This window comes from Cardiocondyla obscurior, linkage group LG15 (genome assembly GCF_019399895.1).
Source record: "Cardiocondyla obscurior isolate alpha-2009 linkage group LG15, Cobs3.1, whole genome shotgun sequence".
In the NCBI taxonomy this organism is placed as follows: domain Eukaryota; kingdom Metazoa; phylum Arthropoda; class Insecta; order Hymenoptera; family Formicidae; genus Cardiocondyla; species Cardiocondyla obscurior.
Window position 1 is genome coordinate 180072 of NC_091878.1, and position 16290 is coordinate 196361.

Genomic DNA, 16290 nt, shown 5'->3' on the forward strand with positions numbered 1-16290 from the left:
TTATTTTATAATTAATTTTGTTCAACTAGGAGAAAGGGCGACAATTTTGGTTGTTACTTTTTATGAATATATTTTCACATAATCGGAAAGAATAAGAGAAAGAGTAAGAATCGCCCGTCCCTTTACGAGAAAAGACAGAAATCCTAAATAGACGATAACTACTAATGTGTATTTATATTGAAGTTTAATCTCGAATTACATTCAATCGATATTAATACAATTGGGCCTTTGTGTAATGTCTGAATTTCTTACTGTCTATATAAATACAATTCCATATTATACAATTTATTAATAATTGTACAAACGTGCCATGTAAATTTGTTATTTTTAAGCTTTCGCATTATTATTACAAAAATATTAAGTATGTAGAAAATAATGACATAATATTACTATCGCTAATAATTATTACACGTAACATCGTTCGTAATACAAGTCTGCGTTGATAGTTTTAATGTAAATATACAATAGATCATTTTTAATACCTTTTTATTGAGATATTTATAAAAGAAAAGCGATAAAATTATATAAACTTGACATATCTCAAGATTACGCATTAATTGTACTATTTATATATATAGCATATACACAATTTTCGTCACCGAAATCAACTCGTACCGAGTACGCTAATTTATTACTAGCGTAGCGATACAACATCGACGCCGGAATTGATGTTAGGGTTAAAAATGCACAGTGGAAAACTATAACACACGCGCCAAGTACGTTCTAATGTATACAAGATATACATGTAAACTTGTGTAGCCGCGAATGCGGAAGTGATTTAGATGCGACATACAAGTATTCCGAATTAACGTAACAATTTGCGTAACGACACTTGCTTTTTCAATAGGATATTTTCGAAAAGTTGACGTTTTGCGTATCCGTATATTTATAGTTAACAATATTTAGATCCTAGCGCATCAACGAGCTGTGATAATTTTGCACGGGCTCGCGGCTCAGTATCGCGCCCGTCCAATTACAATAAATTTTTACAAAGACGTCCCATCTTTGACAAAAGAATTTTGAATCTCAAAGTCCACGAAGGACCAGAATGATCGATCGCTATTTCTATGCGTTTCATGCGGGTACAATTCGGATGAATAGCGACAAATTATAACGATTCGAATTACAGAATACGGTTCACCAGTGTTTTAGTTCCGTAAGACTGATAGCAGATCTGTACAGCCGAGACTGCGGAAGGGCAAAGAATAACCAAGAGATAACGAGATGCGTGTCGTTTATAATACCAATATATTTCTTGCGATTTTCGTTTTAAATGCAATTAGTCATTTGTCCCTATGTCCCATCGAGAATTTGGCAAGAATTATTTCATTCTCTCGAGTGTCACTTAAAGTCTACTCGTGCGCGAGATGAGAATGGGGAAGGGGTGGGCTGAAGTACTATGTACAATGAAGGGGAAAGAGAGAGGGCTATTTGCGAGGAGTTGAAATTGCACACATACTACACGCATACCCGCACACACGGACACATACGCGATATAATATACAGGCGCGACAAGGATGTAAGGGCATCATTGCGCTTGGCTTAATGAACGGGGGACAGACACTTCTCCAGCATACATTTAGTGGCGATCAAGATTGGCCAACTTAACGTGACGACATCCCGCAATCTATTGAAAAATTTTTATCTTAGGACGCTGATTTAGAACGCAACCAATACAACAATCGTCCAATATTGGTCAATTATATTACTAACGATTTAAACGGAACTGAATTAAATACCATGCGCTTTGGGGAGTGACTTTCCAATGGAAAATGTACAGGAGAAATGTCTTTAAATGAGAAAAATTATCGGAATTAACTCTTTCTCTTTCTCTCTCTCTCTTTCCCTCTCGTCTTAACAAAGAGTAATAATCTTAACTCGACACAGAATGTGATCGGATTTATATATATATATATATATATACATATATATGTATATATACTACGAAGCATGACACACTAATTTCGCCCCACGGACGCCGCAAATCGCCGCTTCTCTCAGTCCGTTATTAATTACAAACGTTGAATTGCAGAATTGACAAGCTTTTCAGATGGATGGAGTCGACTTCTGACCATACTACGGCCCCGCAGAGTACTCTGCCGCGTGTCTCTCTTTCCCGGTATTTATTTTAAGACGCTTCACGTCGGTCTTCCACCTTCGGTGGCCGCCGTTTTCAATAAAATATTCAGCGAGCACACCGCGTATAGAGGTGGCGTCAATATTTTACCGTTCGCTTCTCCTCCTTTTCTCTCGGCAGCGGGCATACACACACCGCGCGCGTGTTTGCCCTCTTTGCCGCCGCTTATTTTTGCACTTATTTATTTTTACCGCGCCGCTCGTAACATACAAATGTGTGGAAATTGAGAAGCAAAATCTCGGCGCGAGAAACGGATGGATTAAGCCCCGTGCTGGTTCTCTCGTTTCTTTGTTCATTTTTATTTTTATTTTCTCGACGGCGCGGCAGAGCTCGCCGCGCACCTGTACGTTCGCAGAGTACGGAGGTGACGCTGTATGGATTCTCTATCGGATCGCGCTCGATAACGTTGCCCGACATATATCTTACGTATCGCACAGGAATATAATCCAACTGAGTTTCACGGAAATAAAAATGTCCCGCACACCTGTCGAGAGGCCAACTGGCAACCCGATAATAGCGACGAGATGTGCACCCGCGAGCTCGTATGCGTATTCACGTGTGACATATGCGAATAGATGCGCACGAGCGTGTCTCCGTGTACGTCAATCTGTGCGCGATGTATTCCAAAAGACGCTAAGAGGAACGTCCGCATTCGCACTGCACGTTAAGTCCATAAATGCGCAGCTTTGTACGCGTGCAAAGTGACTTTTCGATGCATCCTTCTTTGTGAAATTCAAATTGGAAAAGCACCGGATTTGCTCGTCTCCAAAGAACCTTTTCTAAAAAAAAAAAAAAAAAAAGAGAACAAAAAGAAATTTAAATTAATGAAAAAGTCATTAAATATATATTTTTAACGTCATAATTAGCATCTTTTTCTTTTAGACTTACTCGAAAGAATTGCGCATTTAAGGATCAACGTTTTGCGCTAGCTACGTTTTGGTACCGTTCCTCTCCGCGGTTTGCCCGTCGCGAGAATAAGGAGGTCTTTTAAAGCGGGAATGTCTCTACGGACGATTTGGCGATATGGTTCCGCACTTCGATTTTCTTCGCCCTCAAATGCGAAACGTGGCAGTGACGATAAAAACGAAATCTAGAAGGCTACGCATACGTATAGAGCTTTCCAAGGACGTTACGTCAGGTGTACAGGGCTTGGAGTGTAGCGACGGCAGTTCTCTGTCGTTGTATGTCCTCCATGAGAAACCGGAAACAACGTTAACGGCAGTGCTTCGGTTAATCAGGATCATCCGCGACCGTAGCCACCCTTAGTCTCGCTCTTCTGTCTCGCACTCAAGCTCTCTCTTACTCGCACATACACATATGTATACATATATATATAATTCTTAAATGTAAGTTTGTCTTTTTTTTATTAAATAAGTAATGACGGCTTATACATCGTTAGTATAAAGTGAGAACCGAAAAGTGTACGATACTTTCAATTCGCAGGACGAGCGAGGTGCAAGCCCATTGCACCGTTTCGCCCATGGGACAATTTAATCGCGTTCTACACACCGAGTGAAATCTTCTGCCTTCGTAAAGAAAAAGGCTTCAACTCCATAGAATAAAAGTCTTTAGAAGAATCGAATTAATATTTAACCGACCGCATTAAAACAAGTTAATTTCGTACCTTCAAGGTCCGTTATAATTAATTAAGAAATTCATTTGGACATAAAATCTATCGGCGAGATTCGAACGATTTTAATTATCGTTTAATTAATTTTTTTTCTTTCTATTTTAATTCTTGACTATAATCATTACAAAATTGACGTCACTTTTACAATTCATTGCCGTTATCACACTTAAGTGTATATTAATAGTTTAAATCATAATTTGGACATAAATCGGTCATTAATATTTTAGAGCCGTAGCTTCTCTTTTTCAATTAGGCAGAAGAGTACTTCCTGCTCCTTATTCTGTTCGCGCGGGTTTCGATACCGATTTGGAAAACGTTAACGGGAAAGAGTAACTTCCGCGCGAATATCCGCTACGCAATCTGCCGCCGTACACCGAACTCGAATGCGGAAATACAAATTCGTGTATGCTTCGCATAGTGTAATATATAAATGCTCGTGTACCGCGCGACTTTCGAGGGTGCGTTGAATTCGCGGACGAGGACGATGGCACCTCCGCGAACGCGTTAAACTACTACGTACGTAGAAAAAAGAAAAATAAAATACAAATCTATTACGTAACATGTCTTCACGATAATTAACGTGGGGAAATCTGATCTAACAAAATTCTTCGTAATCTTGTCTGGAGGAGGGAAGACTGCGTCAAGCGGTATTAAATTCGCTCGCTTCGCGCGTAAGTCGAGGTCCCCCAAAATCTAAGTAAACGGTACGTAAATAATTAGCGACGTGGTGCAAAATCGATCGCGACGGCTACGTTCTGAAGAGGACCCGATAATAGAACTCATACCGCGCGCCTATTTTCAGGAGCGAGCAAATCTCTCACCGCGTCGAAACAGATGGCACACGTACACACGTAAAGAGAGGCGTACACTTGACGTTAAAATCAGAAACAGACATATGTGGATACGGATATTCATACGATCCGATTACAAAGAGAACGTGCACACGACGAAATGTTAGACTCATACAGTTAGCACAGATTGACGTACATTCGCGGCCGAGAGTTCCTCGCAAATATAAATAAATACGATACACGTGTAATAGAGAGAAAGGGGGTATACAGGTCGCGTGGTCGCAAACATGAGGAGCCTGGGGACCTGGGAATATAATCGAAATTACGACGCGCTGCGTATTAAGTACAAGAGTATGAGCACATCCCCAGCCTCCCTGGACCTAATACCGGCGACTCACCGATCAATCTTCGTTGCTCCGATTGAACGACAAGTTCTTACATTGGCTTTAAACAGACTTCGTAAAACGTGCGCAAAAACTCGGAAAAACTTGGCAGTGCGTGCCGAATACAATCATCTAATTTTCCATTGATATTACAAAACGCGAAGATTATTGAAAGTTACCTTCAAAAGAAGGAAAAAAAAAAAAAGAAAAAAAAATGCATATTAAAAAAAAAAAACCGCCAGTCTTATATGTTAACTAAAAAGTAAGTTAGATCCTTTGAATACTGCGTGTCGTTGTGCCACGACGAGTGTCCACTAAGACCTTGTGACAAAAGCATATAAATCTCGGTCAGAGTATATCAGTAAATACAAAACTTCAGCACAATTGAAACAGTCTCCAATAGTCTTGCAACACGATAATATAAAAAAAGGTCCGTTTCGTTTTGCATCTGTTACCATTTAATATAGTAATCGTAATGAATAGGCAGCATTAATAATTAATAATAATAATAGAGAAATAATAATTAATAACCGTTAATATCATAATAATAATAATAATAATAATAACACAATAATATAATACATACGAGATAATGGAAGATAAAATTTTTAGATGCTCCACAAAATGGCCTTTTCTAAAAAATTATTCGCACTTGGTAAACTACCACGTACAGCAGATACAGAGAGACTCAGAAGCAAAATAAAAGATAAAGATAAAAGAAAACGATTTCTTCGTTCGACATTAGACGATATACGTAGATAGGCCTAGAGTAGTCTGAGCTGCTCTTATAACTTTTAACTCTTAAATTTTTTTTTTTTTTTAACGTTATTTTAATCGCCTTAATTTAATATTATCTGTTACTCTGTCTCTGAATTATAAGGGTACGAACCCTCAAACTTATAATACATATAGTCCCTCTCTAACTAGCTCACTACAATCCGTGGAGGTGTGTTGCGCATGATTCTTTGCTTTATATATATATTTTTTATGTATATATATATAACATATTAATAATTATATATCATAATGAAGATAGTAGGCATAGCCACTCGTGCTCGGATCACAGACTACTCGCTGCCGTACGTCGTTCCCGTACAGACAATCTGGTGGACACTATGGCTTTCTCTCACTTACCATTAGACATTTTACTTTTATGTATTCCGTATTTACGTACACACGTATAGATATCAGATCGGCCGTAAAATTTACAGTTTAAATTTCTCTCCTAATAAGTATTTGCACCGATCCACGTCTCGGATCCTCAAAAGAGTCTCGACAGAAAAAGCGCGACAACGTTACACATGCAATGCAACGCCATAAAATAGAATAGAAAGTTAAAATAACTTAATATTATATAGAACAACTAAATCTTTCATTCGTATGACGATAACAATAATCACTCGTAAAAATATATATCATACAAGTTGAGATTCGTTCGAATTCGATGAGATTTTATATATATATATAAATATTCCGTTTCCTAGAGATTCAAATAATCGTCGTCTGTCCAGCGTCGTGATTTAAGGATCAAAGGCGCGTACATTGCCTACTAATATCCATACATGTTTACAAGCGTATTTCGGTATGGCCAACACGTAAAGACGGTAAAATACTACCACGAGGACTGTCTATCCCGTGACCTATCGCCTGACTAGCCCTAACGAAATCGCGTGTATCTCTTTTACGGCATTGTTATTCACACGGTGTGTGTTGTAATGTGTAATATTTGTACATATGTAACGAGGTGTATCTGATGCATGAAGTGGAGGCACTAGTCAGTGTTTCTGGAGAGGTTGACGGGTCCTGGGATGGAAGTGAGGAGGGTATGTCAGCAGGCACTGGTCTCTTCTCCCTCGAGCGTGTATGCTACATTTTCTAGTCTATGAGCTAGGTGTAGTTTGCGACAGCCCGCATCTGTCTCCAAGGCCTCTAGGATCTGAAAAGAATTTTATGAAACATCGTCGTGGCTCGATTTTACACCGAAAATGCCGAGGACTCGGGCGAATGATATATGTGATTAAGCGTATTACTCACTTGTTCATAATACTTGCTGACATAGATGTAGAGTTCTTTCAGCGCCGCGATCACGTCGAACTCGTTGGCGTGAGATGCGCTCAATTGCTGCATAGCACTCGACATCTCCTGGTCGGTGATCTGCGGCAGTCTTTGCACATCCGTATAGAATCGACCAACTTTCTCGCGATAGTGCGGTATGTCCTTGGCGAAGAGCAGCTTGTTAGACGGCGAATCCTTGCCCAGTCTGTGTTCAGTCATCGAGCACGAGTCCATGAACGTCTGCGCGATCACGGAGAGACTCGAGTCCACTGTCGTAGACTTGTTGATGTCGAACATGAAATCTGGATTCTTGATAAAGTTAACCCAAAACCGGAGCGGCAGGCTGTTTGACTTCCATGCGTGCGCCACTTCTGGATCGACGATACCGTGCTGCTTGGCAGCCTCATCGAGGAGATCGAACAGCCACTTAACTGCACTAGGCAACGCTTCGTTGGCGGTCAGTATGGTGTTTAGAAAATCATCGACGAATTTTTGTACGGTGCCTTTCGTCGATAATAATCGCGTTAGAAATATTTCCGGGATCGCCTTGTGCGTTCGCTCGGGATGGTGGTGCTTGCTACTTCCGGTGAAGCCCAAACCAGGTGGATAATGCACGTCCTCGATGGGCCTCACTAAATGATACAGCCGCTGATTACCGTCGTGGGCGCTCTCGACGTCGCCGTTCGCCGTTATGATGGGCGGCGAGTGTTGGGCGTCAAAGTACAAGCCACTCACGGAATGATTGTACATTACAGGACTGATCAGCCCGTGATTGGGCGTGGATGGAAGATGCGTGGACGAACAGTGATTCGAATGTCGATGTAAATGATGATGGTGCGATGGCTGATGGTGCGGATGAATTGACGGCTGCTGTTGCTGCGGGTGATAATGTGAGGGTTTACAATTGTGGCAGGGCGGTTTGCACGCTACGGAAAAGCTATCGTTCTGCCGAGGGATTAGCGACATTACCGCCGACTCTTTAACGCCGTAATGCGCTAACGTATTTATCTTCTTCCACTCGCCGCAGCACTTGGTCGTGAGATCTTCATCCTGAAGAGTCAGGTGGCCACCACGACCGTGCCGCCACTCCAGATCAACTTCGTGTACGGACGGCCTCAGCGAAAATGGAGTATTCTTGTACAGAGCGTCGAGTATCTTCGACTTTACCTGGCTTATCGTATCGCAGTCTAAAACTTTACATTGTATCTTCTCGTCGAGATCGTCCTGCACCACGTGCAACGTAACGATCGTGTGTTCGATTTGCTCGCGCAGAAGTCTCTCCTCCGAGAGAGAATATCTCGCATCGTGCGTTATTACATCCACTGGTCCTTTTTCTATCTGATGTTTAATCGCCTTGAATAATAAAAACAAAGATGAGCCGGCATAATCTTTTAGATAATTGTACATGCAGAGCGCCATCCAGTTCGTCAACATTTTTTCTACCACCGATTCCGTTCTCCTTAACATAAGCTGCGGATGCTTCGTATTTACTGCTTTGTCAATCAACTTCAACAAAAGATTCATTAATATGTCCGTCGCGTATTCCATCTTCCCCATTAGAACGACCATGAGTAAGGAAGCGACGTTCACTTTATCTCTGATATTAAAGTCCTTTTGAGCTTCCAAAGTCTCTATAAATGTCAGCACAAAGTATTTGTTATTAACGAGCTGCTCAAACTGTATCATTGCTGCATCGTAATTAGTTCGCGAGACGTTGCTACGCGAGCGCGGATCGTTTAATATAGGATGATCTATTACTCCGGGAAAGAATACTTTCATAATATAATTTTTATGATCGAGAGTAGGTATACCTGACGACTCGAGATCTGCGGTCAAGTCAGTCATGTCAGTCTGCAATTCTGCAAACGCCTGTTTGCACTCCATACGTACGTTACTCTCGAGCGTGTCCATTTGTATCTGTATGCGTTTGTATTCTCGCTCTGCCTGCGTGCTTTTACGCCGGTATATCACTAGCACTAAAACAAACAGAAAAATGAGACTAAAGGTACCGGCGGCGATCCCAGCGATTGCTTCTGGCGGAATCGGATACGATTTAATGACTTCGTAGCGCAAATAACCGATAGGAAAGCGTAAACTGCGGCCCACTCGTACCACTACCAAAGGCAGTCCGCTCTCAGTTTTAATGCCGAGCTCATCCGTGTCAGCGGGTTGTTGATCCGGTGGCGTGCAAACCAGTTGCGTAAGAGCAAGCGACGTTACGTTGCAGGGCATGATGCCCACAGTGACGTTCACATCGGACTCGTCGCTGGCATAGTTGAGATTTTCGCCCTCGATTACCAGCGTATCCCCCTTATACAGTTTGACATTTCGAGGAAACGGAAAAAACTTCGGATCTTCAACGTAGAGTAGCCGATTACGAAGACTTTGCTTCTCTAGATCTCTCACACTCTCCACATTGTCCATGATAAAAGCGATTTTGAGAGATAGCTGGGATTCTTTCAATCTCGACGAGTGCGGTGACGAGGTACCTTGAGCATTAGCGGCCGCCGAACGTTCGCTACGTCGTATCGAGATAAACCTCTTGGCGACGCTCGGGCTCGGACACTCCATTTGCGTGGGATTCAGGACGGTGCAAACGGTTCTGTTTACCGGCAACTGCTCGTTATCGAAGTAAACCTCCATCTCAGGTTTTTGAATGGTGTCCAAATTTGTGCCATGTACGGTAATCATGCGGCCACCCGACGCAAAACTTCTCAATGGCTTGATCTCCATGATGGTCGGATCGTGAGTATAATTATATGGATTATTCATAAGAGTGCGATTCGCACCGTCGATGCTTAGAGTTAGCCTGTGAATTCGCCTGACGCGGCCCGACTTGCTAGTCACGCAAGTCAACCTCGTGCTGCTCGCCTGGGTCGCGTTCACGTGGCACGGCAACTCGTCTAGATGTGCCGATATCGTGCTACCGATGTTAAGATACTTACCGGTGATGGCCAGCTGCGTTCCGCCGCTCTGCGGCCCGACCGATGGATACACACCCGACAGACGTATGTCCTTGTAATTGAACAGCACTGCGCTCTCTGTGTAACCGGCATCGTTTCCGACCACGACGGATGCTGCATCCGTGGCCTCGTGTCGGCCAGTGCGGCAAACGATGCGCACCGATACTTCGTAGTCCACCAGAGTGCATGGAGTATTGCCGATGTGTATTTTACCTTCTACGTCACTCTCTTTTAGACCAAGATTACTGCCTTCGATCGTCACTAAGGTACCGCCCTCGATCGGTCCACTCAATGGCTTTATCATATCTATTCGGGGTTTCGGACACTCGGTAAACGGTGACTGTAAACACGAATGTCGGTACACGCAGCTATTTCCGCACCAAGTGCACTCAAACCGAGCGTCCCGTGTCACGCACAAAGAACAGTCCGCGTGCTCACGATGCGAACCGAGCACTTCGCATTTGTACAAAATTATCGTGGTCTTATCCACGTGATGATTTGTATTCCATACAACCGTCACCTCGGCTTCGTATTCTCCACTTACCGCCTCATAAGAATATACAGTTTTGTCACACACAATGAAACGGCTGCTATCCACACGGGCTTGTACCTTTAGATTTGCACCTTCGATGCTAACGATGCACTGGAATCCACTGTGACCCACCTGTGGATGCGGCAAGTTCTCTACTTCGAGTACTATCTCCTTAGGCACGCTATTTGGCAACATCAATGGCTCTTTACGTTCCATGAATCTCGGACAGTACTGCGCGCCGTGAGCGGCAAGATTAGCTTGATTTTGCTAAAAAAAAAAAAAAAAAAATATTAATTTTATTAAAATATAAATAAATTATTATAATTAAAATATAAAAGTTTTATATAATACATATATAATATATATATATATAATTTTTTATATAATATAATATATAATAGAAAAAAAAAAAGACATAAATGCAATAATTTAGGTAAAACTTACGTTTTCCCCCGATATAATGCCCTGACAACTAGTATTGTGCGTGCACTTGTTGTCATAAACGCACCAGCTACATGCCCATTGCGACTTTACGCACTCGGTGCACACGGTATGTCGTAAGCAATCAAAAAACGCAAAGTTACGTGAAACGAAATCCTTGTTCGTTTCACTCGAGCGTACGGACAGCGGTACGAGTACATGATCGGCGCCTTCGGGAATGCTGGGTCTCTCTCCAACAGGTGGGGTAGGACAGGATAGTCCGAAACCGGTCATCAACGCATCTATTGGCTCGGCGTTCCCAAAAACACACTTGTAATTAGCGCCCGTTGGTAATTCCGGCAAAGTTCTAATTGTTAATTGCACTGTGGTCATCTGATTAATAGGCATACGGTCAGGTAGAACCTGCTCGAAATCGATGCACTGTTGACCCGTCCCAAGGGACAACCATCGTGGACTGCTGTGACTTGCTTTCTGACAGTCTCCTCTCACAGTACATCTGCAAGAGAAATATTCGTATCATAGATATAGTGATATAACAAATTTAATGTTCACAAGAAATATATAATTTATACAAACATATAAACAGGATGTCTCGTAATAAACGCTTTTTTGAAAGCAGTAAAATTTATCTAGTAGAAAGTATAAAATTTCATATAATAAATAATTCACCTTTTTTCTAAAGAGCACCAGCCACAATAAGGATCTTTTGCATCGAGGCAACTACTACAATTGGTATAACCGCTACAATGTTCCACTTTGACTTTCGATATCTTCGAATTAGATAATACGTAAATGTATTCGCCGTCTGGTGAAATTAGCGTGTCAGGCAATAACTTTTGTCCCTTATCAATTGTAACACTTTCGTAGACGAACGCTTCAGCTCCAGATAATAAAACCTTCTTGAGAACGCCGTCATTTGTGCCGAAAAATGCTACGGTATGACTCTCGGTGTTGGCAATGGTTACCGAGCTAATAAATGTATCGGGAAAATGAAGAATAGCCTGGCTTGTGATTGGCGATACGCCTGAAATTTTTAATCCGACCTCGCAAAAGTTAAGAATATTTCCTGTAGTCTGCAAAATAAAATAATATAATCAATATAGAAAATAGCAAAACATAAAAATTCTTAATATTTTTTTTATTAATTTTTATTAATTTATTTATTAATTTTTATTAATTTATTTATTAATTTACTTACACCGGCAGTAGGACACTTTCCGTCTTGTATAGGACCGCTGACGTAGCCCATGTTTCGATACTTGATGGTACCGTTAAAACACATGTGAATATTTTCGTTGAATTTGGTCTCTATATCTTGCAAGCTGTAGATGCAAACCGCCGATCGTGATAAAGGCTCGTTTGTGATGCCTCTACTGGGCGAAAATACAGAAACAAATACTGGATCGCCAATGGAAATACCAAGTTGCATGGCCAGATCGCTGCCTGCCGCTGCAACTTTCGCATCTTGCACCAAGTTGTAATGGTGTTGTTTTCCGTCTCCGAGATCGACTGTACACTGTAGAGACACTTCGGTGTAGCTGTCGTAATTCGGATCGCTTATGCAACTTCGTGCCAATCTGGAGATGTATCCCAATTCTTCTTGCTCGGGTAAATACGACTGTTTCTGTACCAAGACAAAGTACGCGTAGTCGCTCGCGTTAAACCCGTATACGTATTTCACCAAAAAATGATCCCGATATTTGACGTCGATGTACACGATCGACTGTTTGTTAAACGTGTACTCGGCGAATTCGAGATTATCCAGATTTCTGCTGGATATGGCGGGCACATCATGACGATAATCTCCTTTATTGGTGAAAGTCGTTCCTACGTAGAGTATATTCGTTTGCCCCCACGGATTGTATTTCTCAGGTCCGATGAAAGCGTACGTTGACGAACTCTCGTCGTTGGCGGCGACACTAAGAGGAATAAATTCTGGCTTAATGGATATGTTGAACATTTTGTATTTCTCGCAAGCGCCTTGAAGAAGGGAGCCGCAGGCGATTAACATTTGCGACTCGACATCGGCGACTAGCAGCTTGTTCACATTATCCATCGAGGAAGTTGGTATGTCTCTTGTCATACAACCTGTTGCATGACACTGAGGATTGTCCAGTCTTGGCCCTAAAGTAAAAAAATATATTTAGTTATTTTATCACAATATTATACTGAGAGGAGAGAAAAAAAAAAGTATCTAACCTGTCGAAACATATTCCTCCAATTTGAGATTTGAATCAAGTTGAAAGAGCCTGTTGATTGCGCCTCCATACAGTCTTCCCGTGGAGTGATCTAAAGCAAGATGATTAAATCTCAATGCTCCTTCTCTGGTCGCATTGGCGTCCAAGGAAAAATGTCCGTATCGCTGCCCATTTCCCGAGGGAAACTGTGCTATTATATGTGGAGATTTGTTGTCCTGTATCGGTGGAACGGTGCTGGCAGGAGTGTCTATCGCTGCGGTCGCCAATATCACTAGGAACCATGTGGCAATGGACATGGATGAAAAGGATAATCGCTGAAAGAGCGGCAGCAGCGGCACTTGCAGAGACGTCACTGGAGGCGATTTGGGAAATGACTGGGTATGTCCCAGGAATCTCATGGTGTGTACGTGGCAGCTGACGAAGCACAGAACGCACACGCCACGCGTGTGCGTCAGTGCGTATGCAGGTCTAGGAGAGGAAATGTAAAAGGTATGGTGTCAGGGTGCGTGCCCTGCTGCTGATGGCGAGCCAGCGTTAATGCAGTACTACCAGCTGTGCTTGAGCGCAGGCACCGTCATGCCGATCATTGTCTGGCACCTCTGAAACATCATGAATAAATTTTATTCGAGCAAATAAAAATTAATAAAAATAGCATATACGTGCCAATTAATTATTAAAAAAATTTATATAGTAAATTTTTTTTTTTTTTACATTTTCATTCATTTCACAATTATTATCTAAGCACATTACATTAATTTGTGTTAAAAACTGCATTTTTTTTTTATTATTTTCGTAAGTATATTGCCATCTCAAATTGCCTTTGTTAATTCTAAAAAAGTGCTAGCGGTAACACAATGAACGAAAGTACATTAGAGGCAGATTTTCAGAATAACCTTTAAAAAAAAAAAAAAAAAAAAAAAATTTACGGCAACAAGCTGAAGAAAATCCATACGCATTGCGTTTAAAAAAAAGAAGCATTAGTCACAAAAGTGCGCCGAATTGTTAGTAGCGTCTCAACGAGATTGACCACGGCACGTCGTGTACACGCTGGCAATGCGCTTCCGTTCGAGAGGTTTCTCGCCGACGACCACTGTGCGTAAATAGGAGCTTGCCGAGTCTCCTTAACAATGAAGAGGCACAACGACGAGGGGACGGATGATTCCATGCATTTCGGGTAACATTGTAGCACGCACCGCCCTTCATTAGCGTGGCAAACGTAGCTGCACTTGACAGCTAAAGGCCACTGTCTTCGCACAAAGGCAAGGATACTCTCCGCCAACCCCGTTCCGTCGCCCCTCCCTCGCCTCCACTACCTCTCCCCATACCCGTCGCGATTCACAATCGTCTATACCAAAACACGGCCGCGATGACGAATAAGCGATTTCGTACCGTCGTGGATGCCGAGGCTGTTAAAGAATCTGATCCGTAAAATGGCACGGACGCGCCGCGATGGGAACGAAGCATCCGATAATGCGCGGAGACGCGACACGCCGAGCATGAGCGACGATATCGGGCGAGACGCCAGGGCCGCCACCTCCGTGCCTCTCCGCCGTGTCAGAGTTCGCTGCTCGCGGTGCTTCGGTGGATTTACCTTGCTCGCACAATTGCGTGGTCGCTACGGCACATCGCGGATGTGCGGCATGCTCGCGCGGATGCAGACAGCTCCCGGCTCGCGTAGATAGGGCGACTGGTCGCCACCACGAACGGGCTGTCGCCGTTGCTGCCACTGCCGTCGCTACCGCCACCGCCGCCGTCGCGCACGCACAACACCGCCCGGGGATGACTGCCGCCCGGATGATGATCCGCGATCCTCGCGTACCGTCTCGATACCATAAGTCGGCGCGAGGCGCCCTGCGGCCGTCCGTGTCGCCTCACAACACAACACTGCAAACGGCGGAGTCGCGATCAGCCGCCATTAAGATCCGTCCGACACGGGGCCGCTGCACGAGTTCAGAGGCGCGAGTCGGGGGCCGTGGCTACGGCATGCGCGCCGCTTTTCCCTCTCGCTCGCTCTCTCTCTTCACGGCCTCTCCTCCGCTCTCTCTCGTCGCCGATCCTCTTCCAACGGGTTCGAGACCTCGCTCTTTACTCCCTTCGTGCGTCCACCTCTTTCTCCTTTCGTCACTTTCCGCACACGCGTGCTTGATACCTACGCGACAATACCCCGAAACTTTGCTTTACTTCCTAGACAAGAATCGGTCTCGCACGTTAAACATTTTTTTTTTTTTTTTTTTACCTGAAAGCTTGACCTCGATGTAGCCTTTCGTTACAAAGTTTAATAATGAGGTTCGAGATTTTTTTAATATTTTTACCTGCGTTCCTAAAATTTCGAAATTCCATCAAAGTTTGCGTACGATATGGAGAGTTTATTCACAAACTTACGTCGTCTTAATTGGGCATCATCTTTCTCATTTCCGACGGGAAATATTGGTAAATATCTTGATGCTTGAAAGATGCGACGAGTATTCGGTATCATTATTTAATTGTGTAGGTTTACGACACGTCCATCGCATTCACACACGAATAACGAATGAAGCGCTCTCCCGCGGCAAAGTGCGATCGCAGTTCGTTATACGTTCCAATAAACAAAACAAAGAAAAAAAAAACATTTGCACTTCAATTCTGATTACTTCCGTGATACTTTAACAATATCAAATATATAATAATCGCACATAAATTTGTGACTGATCTAATAAAAAAACATAAATTAATTTTATTAACAAAGTTGCGTAAATGTGCGATTTATATAAAACGCGAAATCTTATTCGCTTACTTGTGCAATGTGAAATTAATCACGTACAATCGAAATGGCGATTATCGTAGAGGCGGAAATTCAAAAAACGGTGGAATGATTACTGAAATAGGCAATAACGTGAAATCAATTATTTTTCAATTAATTGATAAGGATTTCGATCGTTATTCTTAATTGCGAGAAAAAATCACATAAAATTGTTACATTTACAACTTTATTAGCATAACACGTCTTAATGAGAATTGGATTTTTTTTTTCTCAGATTCGGATCCTTTTTTCCCTTCCGCGACATTTAAAATAGTATACTTTTGTACTTACGCTTTTTTTTCTGTACAGATGTGCATAAACAAGAGAAAGAACTTGCTTAGAATAATTTTAGCTGACTGATGAAGTTAATCGAGTGCAGTG

The 16290-nt window shown here is 42.5% G+C and overlaps 1 protein-coding gene across 3 annotated transcripts; it reads right to left on the reverse strand.

Annotated features, from left to right (window-relative positions):
* Positions 1–1231: 1231 nt before the first annotated feature.
* On the reverse strand, positions 1232–15103 carry Plexb (plexin B). 3 transcript variants are annotated; one of them, XR_011546656.1, is made up of 8 exons: positions 14722–15103; positions 13132–13729; positions 12131–13056; positions 11602–12005; positions 10936–11428; positions 6976–10758; positions 3026–6877; positions 1232–2916 (listed from the first exon to the last, which is right to left on the reverse strand). XR_011546656.1 is itself a non-coding variant. In XM_070666696.1 (7 exons), exons 2-7 carry the CDS (start codon positions 13526–13528, stop codon positions 6770–6772), a joined length of 6111 nt encoding a protein of 2036 aa, XP_070522797.1. In that variant the 5' UTR covers positions 13529–13729; positions 14722–15103; the 3' UTR covers positions 1232–6769. The 3 variants fall into 3 exon arrangements, 2 of the variants coding, with proteins under 2 accessions (XP_070522797.1, XP_070522799.1); XM_070666696.1 differs by having other exon boundaries at positions 1232–6877; XM_070666698.1 differs by lacking the exon at positions 14722–15103 and adding an exon at positions 14324–14423 and having other exon boundaries at positions 1232–6877.
* Positions 15104–16290: the final 1187 nt, after the last annotated feature.